This window comes from Vanacampus margaritifer, chromosome 1 (genome assembly GCF_051991255.1).
Source record: "Vanacampus margaritifer isolate UIUO_Vmar chromosome 1, RoL_Vmar_1.0, whole genome shotgun sequence".
Taxonomy (NCBI): Eukaryota; Metazoa; Chordata; class Actinopteri; order Syngnathiformes; family Syngnathidae; genus Vanacampus; species Vanacampus margaritifer.
This window is the reverse complement of record NC_135432.1, coordinates 1,596,904-1,616,362: the sequence shown is the minus strand read 5'-3', so window position 1 is coordinate 1,616,362 and position 19,459 is coordinate 1,596,904. Positions and strand designations below refer to the sequence as shown.

General features: G+C 44.9%; 1 protein-coding gene and 1 pseudogene across 6 annotated transcripts in view; one reads left to right on the top strand and one right to left on the bottom strand.

Annotated features, from left to right (window-relative positions):
- Positions 1-624: 624 nt before the first annotated feature.
- On the bottom strand, positions 625-1,906 carry LOC144057679 (HUWE1-associated protein modifying stress responses-like; annotated as a pseudogene).
- Positions 1,907-6,151: 4,245 nt separating this feature from the next.
- The window catches only part of LOC144053256 (uncharacterized), a 42,620-nt gene continuing 29,312 nt past the window's right edge, over positions 6,152-19,459 (top strand). For 5 of the 6 annotated variants that reach the window (XM_077567562.1, XM_077567554.1, XM_077567538.1 and 2 more), the window contains exon 1: positions 6,152-6,436. In XM_077567562.1, the coding sequence (XP_077423688.1) occupies positions 6,189-6,436 (248 nt within the window). In that variant the 5' untranslated portion in view covers positions 6,152-6,188. The remainder of the gene's footprint in view (positions 6,437-19,459) is intronic. The other variant, XM_077567571.1, reaches the window with a different exon arrangement.

Sequence of the window (19,459 nt, the reverse complement as noted above, 5' to 3'; positions counted from 1 at the left end):
TGCACAAAGGTTGCAAATCAATTGAATGACGCCATACGGTGCTACCGCAGCATTTATGATGAAAAAAGAAGAAAACTGTGCAATCGTCGTTAGATCGCTTCTTTCGGCCAGTTTCTAGTAAATCCTCCAAGGAAGATACTCATCAACCCTCAACTTCTTCCTACATTGAAGTTACGGAGGAGGAAGTAACTTTTGAAGCCCATTCCAGCGACGACGAAGAACCTCTCATGATATAAAATCCTCCTCTTCCTCCTCCATCAAATCCTTAAGCATCGAGTACATCTTCCAAAAGTAAGTTAAACTTCATTTTATTTATCTTATTACGTACATGTACATACTGTGTGTGTCTCTCGCACATACGTAGTACAGTACTGTACGTATTCTCTTTAAACATAAATTATAATACAAAATATAGCACTGAAGCAACTTACGAACAAATTCACCTTACGAACGATCGCTCGGAACGTAACTCGTTCGTATGTTGGGGAGCGTCTGTATATACATATTGAGTTCTTCCACATATTGACTCGATTCACAATCCTATTACGTTCCCCTTCATCTGACCAGTAGCATGGATTTTAAACATAGAAGGGCCAAAACATGCCTTGCGAAAATGTAACTGCACTAAAAAACTAGCCACCAGAGGGTGCTAGAACTGCACAAATAGAAATCAATCCAATTTTTTTTTTCTCCATGTGCTGCTTTTAATATCATGACATGATGACGACGATATATTGTGGCAGTTTTAATATTGCGATATCACGATATTGCCGTTATCGTTACACCCCAACTGTAAACGGTATCCGTACTCACCGTGCAGGGCTATGGCTTCTCTGAAGGGCTGCAGGTCCGTCTCCACGGCGGCGGCGGCGGCCGGCTGGCGGCTACCACAGCTCCCCGGGGCGGGGCCCGGGCCGCCCTGGGAGGGGGGTTCTTGCCGCACAGGAAACTGATGAGATCCTCCCGCCGGATGGTTCTCCGCCGCTTCTTCACCCAGGCCATCACCTCCTTGTTCCGGCGCTGGTAGCCGATCTGGATCCCCAGGTCGTAGCTGCGCTGGCGGGCCTCCATGCTCTCTAGACCACGACCAAAACAACAAGGCTTACTCATGCTCAGCACCGCCGCCCGTAATGACCCAATTCAACAGAATGTAAAGAATTGAATTTGCACTACAAAGCTATATGGCAGCAGCGCAAAGAAGACGGTCATAACTACTCAGTAAAATGAGATCATATTTGCTGTTTTTGCAGAGGATAAAGAATATATGCTTGGAAGTCTTGTTATATGTGCTAGCAGCACCATTTGAGTTCAAAAATCCATTTCTTACAGGATTTTAACACCCCAACAGCAATGTTAGTTTTCTATGGCCGTGTACAGCGTTTAGCATTAAGCTACCAAACTTTCCTCAGACAGTTCTGTGGTGCTTAGTTAAATGCATATCTTTATTCAGTTTAGTTTTACAGTAAACTTTCAGTTGGCTTGTAAATTTTTGCTCTCAACTCAAGGAAGAAGAAACGTCCCATCTTGAATAACTCAAGTTACATGCTATGATATATAATCCATCTCTCGATAACTGCCACCTTGCACAGTAGAAATCAACACAATTACAAACAAGCCGCTGAGACAAAACAAGCACGCTAACCGTGGCCACACAACGTTAAACTTAAGCATAATTCATGTACTCACTCCTCCAGTTGTTTGTGAAAAGCGCCACTTTGAACAATAGAAATAAACAAACAAGTGCAAATGATTTTTTCCCATATCATGACTCACCTTTGTACATGTTAGTAACGGCAGTGGCTGCATTCTGGAAGGGAAAGACCTTGTTGCTGACATTCTCTGTCTGTGAATCACATTTCAAATAAAATCTCACTTCCAATTGTTCTTCACCGATTTCCTCCTCCATTTGTACAAAAAGCAATTAACATTCAACAAGGCAGATTAGAGCCCAATTGCTTCGGTTAGTCTAGTTTTATCAGCCGCTTTTCAAAATAATCACGATAGAGCAACTTCTGCTCAGTAATTGGAGTCAGTGAAAATGTCCTTGTGCCATTTGGCCACCAGATGGAGCCAATTCAATTTGATCCAATTAGCATCTGGTGAGCGAATGACCATGTTGTGGTTGAGCACAAGTCACGTGCTGCAGATGCTGCTGAGCTGAGCATGATACTGCGATTAGAGCAAAACACAGAAAATGATTTGCAGCTCAGAAGCACACATCTCAGGCCAATAGCTTACAAAATGTTCACACTTGCAAGTAGATTTTTTTAAAAGATACTTACTAAAAGCAGTCAGAAAAGCTGCTAAATGCAGAAGGAAAAAAATAAAAAGCAATTATTGCCAACCCTACTTTTCTTCCGCTGTTCTTAGTGTAAGCAGGGCGCATCCGCAGGGACGGCAGCTAAGCTCGGAAAACGTTTAAAAACAACAGCATATTTTTAAGAATTTGTGCTCTCAGTCCTAACAGACGACAACGCAAACCTCAAGTGTTTGGAGGTCTGCGTGACCCACCGTCCGTCCGTCCCAACGTAAAGTCGTGTGATTGTTTTTGTGGCTTCCAAACATCAAACATCTGGAGCATAAGTAAGGCCAGCTCAGAGTCACACCACGTTTAAGGCAAATCCGTTGCCATTCATCTCATCAAAGATGATGAGCCGTCTGTGTTGACTGCAAACCCGCCTGTGTTTTCTTCCTGTCTTTCCAAAATGACCTCCTGGGATTTTGACCTGTGAAAACCTTGCTGAGTCTCTTACAACAGTATTTGCTACAATTACTTTACTCATTTTTTTCTCCACCATAAAAAGTAAAAAAAGATTTGAACAACCCCAGGACTAAAACTTGAAAAAAATAGTGATGAAACACTATGCACTAAAATGGGACAAAATCAACAGGATTTGACCTTAATAGTGCTCGGGGGCAACGATGTGAATGTGTCGGACCACATGAATTTCCCTTCAACTACCAGGCCAGTACAAATAAATACAATAAAAATCAACATGTTTTTGTTTTTTCAAGATTTAAAATTCATTATTCAATATTTGATGTTTTAACCGCTCCAATTAATCCGTGGCCGATTCACTGCTGATATTTTTGCTGCACACTTTTTTGTGTGTCATGTTAGCTCTTCCCCATGAGGAAATTCTTGGTCTCGGACAAGCCGGGCTGGATTTTTGTTGTTGTTAAGAGACCAGTGCTAACCTGCTGTTTTTTTTTAGGATCGGCCTGGCCGATATTCAGCATTTTATTAATATCGGTTTGTTTCGATGGCCGCTATATTAAAAACTGTTTGTTTTTTGTTGCTCCGACCGCGCTTTTCTCCTCCGTCTGCTCTGAGTCAGTGGCTGTTGATTCCCTGCAGCGTTGGCCCGCCCACAGCAACATCTGGTTGCTCGTGCAGTGCTATAACAGCCAATGAGCAGCGAAAGATGGATTCTTCTCTAGACTCTCACATGCAGAAGAGAAAAATCAAATGCAGAAGGGGTTTAAATAAATAAAGCTGCCCCCAGTCAGGTGACAATGCCTTAGTTGGCGAATTGGCGGCTATTAGCCCGCGAGCTAACCGGCTAGCTCACGAATTAACGGCTATTAGGTTAGCCCGCGAGCAAACAGTTAGCCCGCGGGCTAAACCAATGGCCGTTTTTTAGCGGCTATTTGGGAGTTAGCGTGCAGGGTGAACGGTTAGGAAATATTGATAAAAGTAGGCAATTAGCGAGTGCATGTGCGTTCCGATACGTGTCTGTGCGTGTAAGCCATATTATAGTTGGTGCAGAATGTGATGGCAAACACTCCAAGTGTAAGTCACTCATTGTCTGTTTCGCTACTTTCTACCACAGAAAAAAACAGTATGGTGAAGACTGCAGCGGCGTTTGCGGCATACAAAAATAAGGCAACACCCACAAAAAGCAAAGGAGAGAAGACAGCCGCGTTGATCAGACATTCATTTCTCAGCTGGCCAGCAGCTACGTTGAGGATACACTTTTTGTTTTAGAGCTTTAAAACAAAGATAAGTCAAAGATTTGAAAATTTTAGTTATGTTTATTTGGGGGGGAAACTTATTTACTATAGTCAATTTTAATGAGATATTTGTTTTCATTTAACTGTATAAGACAGAATGTTGAGCTTGGGGCCACGATGCACCTTCTGTCAGAATTTTAAAACAAAGTTGTCTATTTTCTAAGATCTAAAACCGGTTGAATAAACATGTGCTTAAAGGCATTTAAGCAGTCAAGTGCTGGAGTTTTTGTTTTAAAAAAAATTGACGCCAACTTTTTTTTCCCTGCAAATGTATGTCGGCTTCAAATATCGGCCTCCCTGACTACCGATAATCGGCCCCAGTATCGGCTCTGAAAAAAAGCATATGGGTCTGTCTACTGCTTTTCAACTTCTTTAATGTGATCGATAGTAAGAAGCACTTGGGCATTTTAGGAGAGGGAGGCATTATTATGAGATCCATCATGTGCATTCTAAATTCTTCTAGACATTTTTCTTTTTTAACACATACAAAAATTTGATGTTTTGCAAGAATTTTTGCAGAACCTGCAATTGAAGGCAGATGACGTGAAAATGCAGCGCACATGTCCCAAATCAAAAGGAACCTCTGAAGGCTGCATTTGAAGGCCCATGACCACTTTGAAAAGCATTTGAAGGCCCATGACGGAAAGTTAGCCCAAATTGCAGGATATTTCAAAGGCTGCACTTGAAGGCCAATGACGAGTCAAAGGCACCTTCAGTGCCCTACATCGGAAGCTTGATGATGACGTTAATACAATTGGTAAAAGCTCCCCTCAAATGTGGCCTCTGAAGGCAATAGTAAGATACAAACGTCACAAATCCAAAGCTCCTTCAAATTCGTCCTTTCAAGGCAACATTTGAAGACTAATAGACACTTTAATAGACACTTTAATAGACACTTCACGGCCAAAAGTAGTGATGTGCTTCTCGGCTCGAATCCCCGAAGCGTGTGCCGACTAATGTAGATGAGTGGTTCATGAACAGCGAGTCGATGCGCGTGTTGATGACGTACGTGGTGACGTTTGAAGCCCCGCGAAGCCGATGTACCACGTGACTGATTGAGGAAATGATTCGCTAGGTTTGAGTGTAGTTCGAAATAAAAGCGACAAAGAAACGCTTCATCAGTACCATGTGAAAGAGTTTTTTCAAAAGCAGGTGAAATTCTCTGCAAAAAAAGAAACCGCCTGAGTCCAAAAACTTAAATAAAAATGAATAAGCACTTTCTTTTACCTCCTTATTTCACATTTTCACTTGTTTCATAAGCACAACCATAGACAAAGTAACACAGAACAATTCATGTTAAAACACTCTTCAAATATATATTTCTTTGTATTCAGAGCATGATTTACACCCCACCATTTGATTGCATGTTATACATTTTTCTGTCCACATGATGGCGTAGTCGAGGAAATGAATCATCTTGAAGCCCCGACGTGTGTGTGAAGTATTGCCTGCAGGGCTTGGCTGCTTTATGGGGCTTCATTTTGCCATCACTACATCAGAATCAAAAAACACTGCTGATGTTGCTGGAAACTGACAATTCCAAACATCCGGCCATTTTGGGATATTTCTGCAATGCAATGCAAATACACCGTGAAAACAAACAGTGTACAGGTATTGCAATTGCTTTTATTTAGCGTAGAAACCAGGCAGATTGTTATAGTAGTCAAACGACATGTCCTCACATGTTGAGGTGAAACAACTCAAATGACAAGGATCCAAAGTCCAATGTTTTTCAATGAGCGAAGAGCTTCGATCGACCGAGTAAGAGAGCCATTTAACTGCCAAAAGTCTCCAAAAACTCAAAACCACGTGTTCTAGGAGACGTGCAATTTTCAATTGTATCACTAGATGGCAGCAGAATCGCGGGCAAACTCAAAAGCCCAACCCTTCTATTCTAAATAAAAATGGTTGTTGCCGCCTTTATGTACTGTGTAGGTGTAAGGTATTACTTATCTTAATAGTAGATCCGTTTTTCGTTGGATTTATTATTATTTATTTTTAAAATAAATGAATCTATTGCCGTCTCGCCTTCCTATCCAGCCCCCTGTGCTTTGTGTCTGCTCTCTCCACTGCCTTCCCTTTGGTCGATGTTCCCTGAGCCCCACCCTGATGCTTCAGCGCCTGCTGGCACCTGCTGAATCCACGAGTGCATTTGGCTTTTTGTGCATGCTCACATGCTCCCTTTTGTGCACATTTTCACATGTGAAAACATCACATTGAATGGCCAGCTTTGCCTCCCTCCCTGCGCGCCTTTCGTGCGATCGTCTTGCCCCAATACTGCTGCACTTACGGTAGCTCCTTGTGCGGTGGGAGGGGTCACAGGGTCCGACAACAGCGCTCATTGTCAGCTGCAGCTCTCCCCCCCGTCTGCTTCTCGGAACTACGCGCTGCTGTGTCGCACCGTTGCCCGAACCCGCCGCAGGTAAGAAACCGAATGACCCTTTGTGTTCATTTCTCTAATTAATAGAAGATAGTTTCAACTAACTCTTCTGTTAAAGCTGCTATAGAAGATTATGAAAGGTTGGCGAATTGTCATGAAAAGAAATCATGAGAATGTTGGAGGCGTCGCTGTCCACTAATCTTGTGCGCTCGACATGTGCAAGTGCAACAATGTGTTGATGTTGATTTGGAAGTTTCCACGATGCACGCGATGAATTGAGGATGGCAATAATTCAAGCGCTGATTTGCCGTTGATTTCCTGGTGGGGGGGCCAGGGGCGTGTTGCTTGCTTTTTGCGCAGTCGCGACAGCCTGCAGCCGGCGGCGCCTTTTGTTCTGGTCCACGCCTGCTCGGTGCTGAAACCGGCGTGTCTCCCAGACATCGTCCACTGCCGTGGAAACTGGGCTGTGGGATGCAAATGGCAATGTGCACATTATTTGAACTTGGTCTGTCATTTGTCTCTTTATGCTTCGTGTGGATGCATTGGATTCATTCCGCCTAAGCGGCCTGTCGCAGAATTGTCCTCGCAACCTCACCTTATCTTGGTGGAGATATCCCGCCCTAAACGCATGTTCTCACGTTTGGATCATTTTAATCATCGAAATGAGAACAATTCTGAGGCTGTCACGGATCAGTTTTCTTTGTTTTCACTTTCAATATAATGAATGTCTTTGACCCCCCCCCCCCCCCATTGAGCAGTGATGGCATGTTTCAAAAGAAAAAAACATTCCATTTTGAAAATAAATAAATAAATGCCGGCCTCTAAGTCTGTACGTTCACATTCTTGGATATCCAGAGACAAGGCACGATTCCCATGCACCGGATGTTGTACTTGCAGTGCAGCTGGCTTGGGGATAATTCTTGCATGGTTCATGTCAGGGTCATCTTTACAACTGAGAACAGATGACGCCCAGCCTTTCATATGACGTGTTGTTGTCGTGTACATTTGGAAAGAAAAGCTCCAGAAGCACAAACTCCTCTCTGTATTGCATCAATTTAAAGATGAGGTCTTTCCTGCATGCGTGCTGCCATTGAGTTGTCAGGTTTCACCTACTTCTTGCTTGAGGACACGCCCCTTTAAGAGCAGATTGAGTCTAATTACTGGCAAGGTAACGAGCATGACCTCGGACACAAACTGATTGATATTTTTGGCCCCAAAGACAACAGCAAAATCAAGAATCTCAATTTAAAATGTGACCTGGGGCTTTTCCACCCACCACCTGACCTGCTCCGATTTCATCATTCTTTGGAAACCTCAGTCTTCGCTGCACTTGAGACAGCTGAGAGCCATTTGGACCGGATACGAGGGATCTTTTGTGGAGTGACAGTCGGATGTAGTTGTGATGGTTTGCAGAGGGAGAAATCAGGATGTGTTCCCCCTTTTTTGAATATAGCGGATCCTCGGGTGAAATGTAGTCACTTCTGCAGCATCATTAAGGGCGTTTGAGGGCTCAAGATGGCCCCCGCCATACTTTGCACTCTACAGGTGTCTAATGGGAGCTGGCAGGGTGATTCTTTCCATGATTAAGGTTGGACGAAGGCCCTAATCCACTTCCCACACGTCACAGGAATGCAACCTACTGACCTGCATTATGGCGCTGTCGCGTGCTCAACTTGAAACCCTCTTCCACATTTCACCATTCTTTTTCTCATCTGCGGCTCGTGTCCTCCTCCTTCTTAACTCTTTGACTGCCAAAAACGTTAAATAACGTTTAGTAAAATCCTAGGGAGTAGTGCCAAAGACGTTAAAAGACGTTTGTTTCAAAACAGAGGTGAAACTAACCATTTTCTATTGTTGATTACTGAAAAACAGAATAAGGTAGAAACAAACTTTTTTTTCTGATGAAAGATGAGAGTCCAATCATTCATTTGGTAGTATGTGTGTTTCCATAGTCCAAACACATAATCGTCTGTGGACCTTGAAAGATCAGTCAAAATGCTTAAATCGGCTGGCACCCACGGCATCCCTTTTCTGAAAACGTCTGGCAGTCAAAGAGTTAAAATGAGCAGTCAGGGCTTTCGTTTGCAACAATGAAGGGTACGTCTTGTTGAGGTTGGGTCTTACCAGTTTTGCGTTTTTACTTCCTGGTAGGTTGCACGTCCAAATATGGACATGCCAGCAACCGGCAATTTTGCCTTGCCGCGCGAGACTCACACTGATCTGAATATATGAGTGGATAGCCGATAGGGGGGCCGTACGTGGCTCAGGGTGCAGAGACGGTCGTTGAGGAACCCGAAGGTCGGCTGCTCGATCCCCGCTCTCCCCGAGCCATGTGTCGTCGTGTCCTTGGGCAAGGCACTTGACACACCAATGTGTGTATGGAAGGTGCGCATGGAAGGTGCGCATGTTTGGTGGTGGTGGGAGGGGCCGTAGGCACACACTGGCAGCCATGCTTCCGTCAGCCTGCCCCAGGGCAGCTGTGGCTACTGAAGTAGCTTACCGCCAACACAGTGTGAATGTGTGAGTGCATGAATAATGTATCCGTTCCATTGTAAAGGGTCTTTGAGTGTCTAGAAACGCGCTTGTTAACTGTATACTCAAAAAAAGATGCTTCGAGGTCACTGTTCTTTCTTGGCTGACAAAAATCTTGGAAAGGTCCCTTCAATTCATTGCATCCCGATTTCCATTTGCTGCAAGAATCTTGGAATCTCCCTGCCATGGTTCTAGGACCCTGACACCCATGTGATAGCGCGTCATGGGCCAGCTCGCGGGCAGCCCCTCAAACGAGCCCTGACAGCCCGTGTCACATTCCATTCCTCACGGGACGATGCCCCTCAACAGAGAGGACACTCATCCGGGCCATTCTTCCTCAGATATTGGCATCTAATAATCTGTGCTGGGGAGATTCCGGGTGACCAATTAGGAGTAGCTTTTATCTCCAGAAGACAAATGTCCAACAGACTGACTGGACTCGCTTACTAAATACCAAGGCAATTGGCATTGGCAAGCTTTCAGAATTGAGAGCTTTTTATTGCAAAACATGTTTTTGTTTTTTTAAGCAGTGTATTCTAACTCGGCAATTCTGGGATGGTATGTTCTGCGTTTGCGGGCTCATGCAGAGGCTGATGACATGTAGTCAATCTGACTTTTTTCTTCTCGGAGGTTTCACACACCAATTGCTCCAGAAGAATGCTGGCAACTGTGCCGTTGACGTCTTTCTGGGTAATGTTATGGCTCCTCCCTCATGCTATATATGCCCAGCTGTGCCAACTTGGCTCTGTCTTGCAGCTCATGATTACAGAACTTTTTGTCCGTTCCATACTTGTCTAGAATATATGGAAGGCACTTTGTCAAAATCAGATCAAATATGAGCAGAAAAAAAGGAAACATTTCAATCCAGTCTGGAAAGACAACTTTCCCCAACATAATCATTTCCATTGCTTTTGTGATCCATTCTTTCTTACAAACATCTGAAGTAATGTTACAGGCTGGTCTGTGAGAAGACATAAGTCTGTCGCTAACCGGCCCAGAAACCTTGGCTCGCCTGGTGTTTAGCGTCTCCGCGACACGACGCTGGGCCTTTATGACTTCCAGATGTGGTGGCTAAACTGCACGATGGTTTGCTCCCTTGTCCTCTCGCATGTAGCGCAGGCTGGCCTGCTTGCAGGAATGAATGAGCTCAATTGTTGAAGCGTCAACTGCGCATCTAGTTCATCAAAGCTTTTATGTTTTTACATCTCAATGAGAGAGTGTTTTCCACTCCGTCCGTTAGGAAGATGGGATGGAATGAAATCCCATTGAGGCGAGTCTCAGAGGAGTTGGAGAAAACGGACTCTCGGGGCCTGACGCCTTTTAAGCATCCCACAGATTGACATGGTGTGTTTCTGTGCATGTGCGGCTATCCAAGAAAACGGGGCTGAGTGGAAAAGCCCAGATCCGGAGGACCCTCTCACACGGTAACTCTGTCAAAACACCGTGACACAGAACACCAGATGGGTGGAATGCAATGATGGTGCACTTGTGAACACAGAAGCTGAGTGTGTGCGAGAACCCCCAACCACCAGCCTCCACCCCACCCAGCAGGAACAGTTTGACTGCGTTTAACGATGGTCTTAACTTCCTGTCCGAGACATCTGTAAGAGAAACTCAATTGAGCGTGCGTTTGTGGAAAAAAGACCTCTAAAGATCTTGAAGAGCCCAAAACGTTTTGTTTTCTCTGCACTTTGCTGCAGTTCGCCAAGATTTGAGGTGTGAATTTGCCTAGCACCCCCGTTGGTCCCCCAACTGTCCGTGTTGTTTGCCAGCACCCCCCAGCATGAAGGGCCCCCCTCTCCAAGGCAACCCCTGCCATGGAAACCAGCCCCTCAAAGGAATGATCCTCGTGAAGCACCAGTGTCCCTTGAGCTTCTGTTCTCCTCACCTGCTCACCACAGAGCAACGCAAAAGCCCAAAACACGTTGTCTCTTTCCACTTGGGAATGGCCCAAATAGTACCGAACCTTTGACCTGAACACACCACTGTAATTGGCGTTGCCATGGTGATAATTGTCTGTTATTGAGGGAACGGTTCAATTTGTTGCTTTTTTTTAAAACCTCTGCCTAACTGATCTGACAGGACCGTGAGGGTGGGGGTTTTTGTGGACGTCCGGTGGGACTTGACAGTCTCTGCTTGGCTCACTAAATCTCCTCATATATCCCGGTAGGAGAGGCAGCCACTGGCATTGCTTTGCCGCATCGACAGATGTGAACGACCTCCAAGGAAGGACGGCGTCTCTCCACCTCCCCCATTTAGTGACCAGTTCAAAAGTAAATGCTGAAGTCCAAAAGGCAAAACCCTGATTGCTATGACTCGATTTCTCATCATCCACTTCCTTTCAGCGCATACATTGTCATTCCAAAGACATCCTGTTCACTTGTGTTCCGACATAAAACAGAAGTATAATTGGTCTCGATTGACTGTGTTTGGAAACGAAGGCATGACAGACGCGCACTTCAAAAGTTTGCACTGCAGCCCGATGTTATCTTTTTCTGTTGTCATGTCTACGCCGCCGCCCACTAGCGTATGCAGGCCTGTTTTTCTCACTACACAACGGAGAACTTACGTCTGTTGCGGAATCAAAGCCACCAGCTTTTCAGGCTTTTTCCATCGCCACGCTGTGGGATGCCATTTATCGATTTCTGTCCCTCTGGAGCGTCCTGGATCGAGGCAGGAGGAGGAGGAGGGACCCCCTGCTAGCTCTGCATGCTAATCCCCTGCCATCTGCTTTCTACCTCAGGGGAAGGCTGCGTGACGCCTCAGTGTCCCTTGAGGACCCGGCAGCCTGAGAATGACCTTAGCACAAATACAAACTGCCTCCCTCACCCTCTGGATTTCTTCCTTCTTGGGTCACCCCCCACCCCCCCCCCCCCAAAAAAAAAGAAATAAACTCTCCTTCAAAGTAGGCTACAATGGAGCTTGGCACAATAGCGTGCTTATTCTGCCTGAGTGCTGATCAATAGACGTAGACGTGATTTACACGCAACCTCCCCAACCTACCTGCCACCCCGACCCCCCCACTTTTATGAGTGGCAAGGGTTCTACTGTGTGTGGGATGTGCAGCTCCTCATTGACATCATTGGGAGGCTGGAATTTGGCCAATTTGCCTTCTTGTTAGTGTACACGATCGTTAACTTGGCAGTGCTATTTGGTATACTCATCCACTTTTGTTAAAGTGGAATTCAATTTCAACATTTCTTGAAAATAATTTGTTCTATGTGACCTCACTAGTCTAAACATGACATTCAGATTCATATTACATTTGTGGAATGTGAGCTATGCAGCAAAATCCAGCCGTGTTTTTCTCCATCTCAGGGGGCGGCCATTTTACCACTTGCTGTCGACTGGAGATGGCATCAATGTTGCTCAGGCAACGACCAATCACAGCTCCCCTGTTTTCCGAAGCTGCGCTGTGTTGGTTGTTACCCGAGACCCGAGCAAGACTGGACTTTGCTGCTTCACTCGTATTAAACAGAATAACATATTTAGACTAGTGACTCCAAAGCCCCGTCCGTCCAAGTGCAGGAAGTCATTGTCGGCGTAAAAAAAGCTGCGGTCATAAAAGCTCGCAGCCACTCTGCGGCATATTGGCAAGAAGTTGATGGAGGACGGCGCCCGCTTAATGGAAGCTGCTGGCAAAGGTGGCATCGCTCGTCCGCCTCCGCCAGCTTGCCGAGCTGGCTTCAGCTGTCCACTGCAGCATCACTTGGGCTCATTGCACTTACTGAAGCTGCTTCCTGAGCGTAGAGATCCGATGTAATGCATTTGATGTCGATGCCATTCAAATATTGCGTCGCGGGAATACGTACAGTATGAACTCTTTTGATAACGTACAATCGACTGCTTTCTCACACTTCTTAAAGACTATTCATCCATCCATCCATTTTCTCGGCCGCTTTTTCCTCACAAGGGTCGCGGGGGTGCTGGAGCCCATCCCAGCTGGCTTCGGGCAGTAGGCGGGGTACACCCTGAACTGGTTGCCAGCCAATCGCAGGGCACACAGAGACGAACAACCACACTCACATTCACACCTAGGGACAATTTGGAGTGTTCAATTAACCTGCCATGCATGTTTTTGGAATGTGGGAGGAAACCGGAGTACCCGGTGAAAACCCACGCAAGCACGGGGAGAACATGCAAACTCCACCCAGGAAGGCCGAAGCCCGGACTCGATCTCACGTCCTCTGCACTGGGAGGCGGACGTGCTAACCAGTCAGCCACCGTGCTGCCAAGACTATTCATGTCGAGAATATTAATGTCCGTTCTAAAGCCAAGCGCAACATAATAATAATAATGATGTACCAGTAATGTTATTATAGTGTGGCCGACAAGGCCAAAGCTCAAATTTGATCCAAAACTAAATTTCTTGTAAGAAATAATGAAAATACATAATCCATTCCCGATTTATAAATCCTTTATGAACTGTATATGCAATGTTACGTTTAACATGACCATGACATGCAGGCAACATTCTATACAGTGTCGTGAATCATATCTTTTTTTGGTAGCTGTATTTACTTATTTTATTTAAAAAGGAAAGAAAACTTTGTTGTATACTATTTGAATAAAAAAAATCATGTATACTTTGCACTATTTATGAAATTGCAAAATTTGCAATTACCTGTCGATAAAAGCTTTTGACTGTACGGCGACAGACTGTGAGAATAAGTGTTCCGTTGTAAGTTGAAGCGAGCTCTCGGGACATTTGCTGGAATCTCTGCGGCCGCCGCACGAACGATGCCAAGGCTGCAATGTATACGATCCTCGATGCTTTGATTTGGAACTTCCATTTACACGTTCCGAGTTAACAGTAGAGGCTCGGTGGCCACCGGTCATCATGACGGTGACCTCTAACACTTCCTGTGCGGATGCTAATTGACAGCAGATGCCAAAGTGGCGCGAAGCCTCATCAAGAACCTTCTTCTTGCCGGTCAAGCACCGTGAGTTTCAGTTTTGGGCGAGAATGCGTTTGAATGACTTGATTATTTATTCACACGGAGGTCCGGGAAGAAAACCAAGAGGTGTGGCCGGAGGTGACAGAGAGTCCGTGTTCTCTGGGAGTCATGAAGGCCTTTTTTTCATACAGTCGCTGTTTGAGTTCTGTACAGGGTGGGCTTAGAATGCGATGTTACACCCTGTGGCATTTGGCGCTTTTATTTGCAAGAAATGGCGAAATAGCAAAGGTCCACACTCCAGTGGTCTTGTGGTCTCTTACTTTATTTTCCCGTGATGGTTGGATAGGATAGGATTGGACATGCATACATATTATGAACAGTACTTTGTTGATATGTATGTCGTGCGTGTTTGTGTGTATACACACAAAAGTATAGTACACACATGTATGTACGTAGTGTATTTGTTTTCACCCCATATTACATGTCCAATATTTTCACCAATGCGAGTCAATGTGGTATCATCCATCCTTCCTGAACCAGGAAGTGGAATGCGAACAAAATGATCGGTTTCTGTGAAACAAACAAGACATGCATGAGTAGCCTGCGTGAACCAAGATGGTTCTTGGCTGACAACTCTTTGTTATTGCATACGTCTGCCAAGATGGCCGATTGCGGGGTCAAAGTCTGGGCGACGGCATTAACATGTCCAAATATAATCAGGTTAGTAGCACACCGGGGCATAGAGAACTTCTTAACTCTTTGACTGCCAGACGTTTTCAGAAAAGGGATGCCGTGGGTGCCAGTCGATTTAAGCATTTTGACTGATCTTTCAAGGTCCACAGAAAATTATGTGTTTGGACTATGGAAACACACATACTACCAAATGAAAGATTGGACTCTCATCGTTCATCAGAAAAAAAAAAGTTTGTTTCTACCTTATTCCGTTTTTCAGTAATCAACAATAGAAAATGGTTAGTTTCACCTCTGTTTTGAAACAAACGTCTTTTAACGTCTTTGGCACTCCTCCATAGGATTTTACTAAACCTTATTTAACGTTTTTGGCAGTCAAAGAGTTAAAGGATGCTGCGTGTCGTCCAATTTGTTCCTCATTAGAAAGCAGTCTGGCCGCGGTGTTCAATTCCCATTTGCGGTCACCAGCCTTACAAGTGTTAAAATGCTAACGTTAATAGAGCAGCATGAAAACGTTGCTTTAATGATGGCTGGTAATAGGGCGGTGAGTTACGAGTACGACAAGAAGTTTAAAGATATAAGCAGCCTTGATGTCATAATGACACTCGCAGCCTTATTTCTTTGAATGTGACGCCATATAAAGTGACATTTTATGATCGTTTTACTCGTCCTTATTAAAACATGCTTCACCTTATTTCGTCAAACTTCAAGTATTCCTTAGCGCTTGTTCCCGTTCTTTTTGTCAACAAATGAAAGACTGTTTTATAACGGCAAAATCTCTCACCAATGCAGTTCTTCAAATAAAATGTGTACTTGCTTCAAGCTGTTTATTTTAAAACTCCCAGCAGAAGTTTACAATAAAACTGACACCAAAAGTGGATTAAACAATGTATATTTAAACTGCAAAATATTTAACCTAAACGTTATTCAAACCAAAGTCTGCAAGCTAAATGCTACCATAAATTGTAAAACCCCACGGGTCAGCTAATAGAAACTAGCATCTATGCTACGGTCATTAAGTGTTAGCTTAGCGCACGCGTTGCAGCAAGCATATAACACAGCATGCAACAATAGGCACATGTTCTCATACCTGAGGCTCATTTGGCTTCAACAATGTGATGCGGGTCGGTGTCAATACTTACAAATAGAACGTGACTTGCAAGCCAAATAACCTCATGTGACTTGTCAGCATGTAGCCCGAAGCAGAGACTCGCTGGTGCTGACGGCAGTTTTGTCACCTCCCGGGGGACCATTACAAGCTAGTCGTCTCCTTCAGCGTGTCAGCCAAGATTCTCAAAGTTTTTTTTTGCATACATCGTCATGAAAATGAATCAGTTTGTGAGTAAAATGAGAAGCATAAAAACATTAGCTGTATTTTTTGCTGGGTGTTTTGTCGTGGGATTTGATGTTGCTTGGCTCGTGAAAGGTTGCGAAACACTGACATGGCGCATACTGACTGGCACTAATGAAATATTTGACTCCTTTTCAGTCACCTTTGACCTCATGTCACAGCGCTGGTAGCCGTGTAAAAAGAAGAGGCGAAAGACGACTATATTTCATTTCCTGTGCTAGCAATGAAGGAAAGCCTCCACGCGTGTTTTCTCAGCCTCTTCTTCCCTCGCTGCCACCGCCACATTCGGCCGTGACTGCAAATGAGCTTCAGGACAGAGCAATTATTCAGCATTCCTTGTTCCACTCACAAGCCGCACTCACTGTCGCTGCTGAATCTTCCGAGTCGTATTTCGCACGTTTTGTGTCAAACTTTAAAAGTGAATCTTGAGGGGAGGATCCAATCTGCTTGTGGAAATTCTTGGATAGCGTTTATCCGAGGGCTGAATTCATGTGGCCCACAATCCTACTGCTTTTGACGTACTGTGGCTCACATGCCCCGATACCGGTTGTGCAGCCATTTGTGTTTACATTGCACGTTTCATATCGTCTTTTGTTTTCATCACCCCCAACTGCCCTCAAATACAGAAATAAAGAATCACTAGCCTATAACACCAGATGGTAAGATACTGGTTAAGAGGTGAACATTTACTGCAATGCACCTTCATTTCTGTTGCATCAAATCCTGATTGAGTTTGATTTGTCATTTTTTGGTGTGTGTCCTGATGACCTTTTGAGCATTATGACTTGCACTAAATGGACAAACGTTTTGGGAAATGCCCACTAGTCAATGTATTTGTATATTTTTAGCATCGGACTGAGATTGTTAGCATACCCCAATAGTCTATAAAAGTCTCAACATCAAATATAATATTACCCGCACTGACTCAATAGTCTTTCTTTACTGCATGCAACATTTGGAATGGCGACAGTGACGTACGTGGCGAGAGGCCGGTGATGGCATGCGGGCTGTTGGCGGGCAGCGGCAGATTGCTGCCGGGCTCCCAAAGGGAGTGACGGCGAGTCCAGCGTGGCTGTCGCACGGCCGAGCCCGCTCAAGGGAGGGATGTTGTTTTGGAGTCAACATTGCTGCTTGTTGCTGTCAGTCAGGAGTCGAATGCAGGTGTTGCTGGCATGAGAGTGTCAAGTCGGAGCTCTTCAGAGGTGCGAGCGAGTCACTTTTGCAACTTGCGAGTCGATTGTTTCATTAACGGCCGAGTGGTTAGAGTGTCCGCCCTGAGACTGGGAGGTCGTGGGTTCAATTCCCGGCCGGGTCATACCAAAGACTATAAAAATGGGACCGATTGCCTCTCTGCTCGACACTCAGCATTAAGGGTTGGAATTGGGAGGTTAGATCACCACGTGATTCCCGAGCGTGGCGCTGCTGCTGCTCACCGCTCCCTCAGGGGATGGGTCAAATGCGGAGAACAAATTTGGCCCCACTTAGACGGGGGTGACAATCAGTGGATCTTATCTTAACTGAATGTGTAGCAGACGCGACGCTTAGCTCATTTTTGACAAGCAGCTGAGCTAAACTGATGTAACTTAGTCCGTATGTCTTTGTGGGTTTTATAATGACGGATAAAGTTGGATGTTTTGACGTGGTTGCGTCTCTCATTTTTGAGTGGTCAGCCTTGCACGGCGCCGTTTGTTTTCTTCAGAGCTCCGTCCATACTTGCTTCTCGGCTCAAGTTGAGTCGCATCAAAGCCAAGTCAAGTCGAGGCTTTCATACGTTTTATCCAAGCAAGTCCTAAACTCGTTGACTCGGGTCTGTCATGTGACTGAAATCCCGCACCTGTCCCTCTCACTGCTGCCCCAGATTGGCCAACGTGTTTCATATTTACACAGCAAACCCGTCCGTCCGTGAGTTCAAGTGAGAAAAGCGGAACTGCCGTCCAGCACGCGCAGCGCACGATCAATGTTTAACATGAAGACTTGAGGCTGTTGCACAAAAGGTGTGTCCGCTTCGCTTGCGGTGTGTTTTCGTGGCCGTCGGAGCGCTGAGCAAAGCGAGGCAAGGTGCGCTGAAGGTGAAGGAGATGGCGACGGAGGCTTGCCTTGTCTGTCAAGTGGCTCACCGAAGATGACGTCGGTCGTCAATGGTGAAAAGTAACACAGTATTAAGTTTGTTTTATTATTTTTAATTTGCTTGAATATTCATTTTTTTCTGGTGACTTTTTACTTTCAGTCCCTACTTTTAATAAAAGATCACTTTTAATTTGTTTACCCCTTACTTTATCAATGCAGGTGACATGATGAGGAAGAAAAAAGGATAACGTCGAGAGGTAGAGTCAATCGCGACTGAGATTTTGATTGATTGAGATCTTGGGGTCTTACAATGCGGAAAAAACAGAAACGGCAGTGACGTGGAGGCACATGAAGCAGGTAGCATTAGTGACGACAGACGTATCTGGTTCATAAAAGCAAAATATTCACTATCCAAGGCTTTATTTAAGAGAATTGTTTGGTGTTGTCGTCTCCAAGAATGATTTGTGGCGAATGTGTTGTATCTTAAGCTTCTGGCATTCAAAATGTATCTAATCTGAAAAAAACATGCATGCAGCTGTATTTTATTCCATTGTCATGATTATATGCATGGAAAAGCTATTAGGAGGGAAACTACAGTGTTTTGTGTAAAGAATCCCCCCCCCCCCCCCCCATTGTGCGTGTACTGTACTTCCTATTTTACTCAAGGAGTTGAATCAGTACTTTTACCTGTGCTAGTATTTCTTCTTCTCCTTTTTTTTAACAGACGTTGTCTGTATTTCTAATTAAGTACATATTGTGAGTACTTGATTGCCGTTTTTGTGCAATATGATTGTTTTCATCATCTCACATGCAGTATGTTTAATTTCAAACGAGGGTTTGAAGCGCAGCTCAAATCAAATGCTGCGCCACAAAACACACGGATTGCGCCCGTTGGCAGGCGAGGTTTATCAAGCTGCTCAGATTCATTTCCTGTGTCTCCAATGATCAAGTCCAATCTGAGGATTAGGCCAGTTCCCGAAAATCCAGCCCTCCGTCCCAACCGCCTCCCCGCATTTTGCCCCCATGACCTCGTGCGCTTTGCTCCAGGAGGTCAAAACTGACGGGGAGCAAAAAATCCGCGTTCTTCCTTCCCAGGGACTCGGGAGGATGCGTGTGTTTGTTTAAGCTTTCAAAACTGGGAAGCTTGAAAGACGCGCTTTCGAGTTAATGAGGAGCCGATAAGACATTATCAGGATGGGCTAACAAATATGCAGCGGACGACTTTGCTCACAAACGACATGTTCCAGCAAAAGTGAATTCTTTTGCATTCAATAATGATCAATAAGGATATTGTTGAGTGTATATTTGCAGCAAATTTGGACGAGAGAGCACCTATTTCCATTTTGACGTCCTTTCCTCTTTTGCCGCAGAAGCATGAAAAGTCCAAACGCTGTCGCCAAACTATTTGCTCTCCCGAGTCACTCTTTCTGTTCACTCGGTGAACCGCAGCAGGATTCTCAGCGCACGACATCCTGACTGTCCCAAAAGAAGGGAAACGCGCAAATGTGCCTTAAGCTTTAAATCATC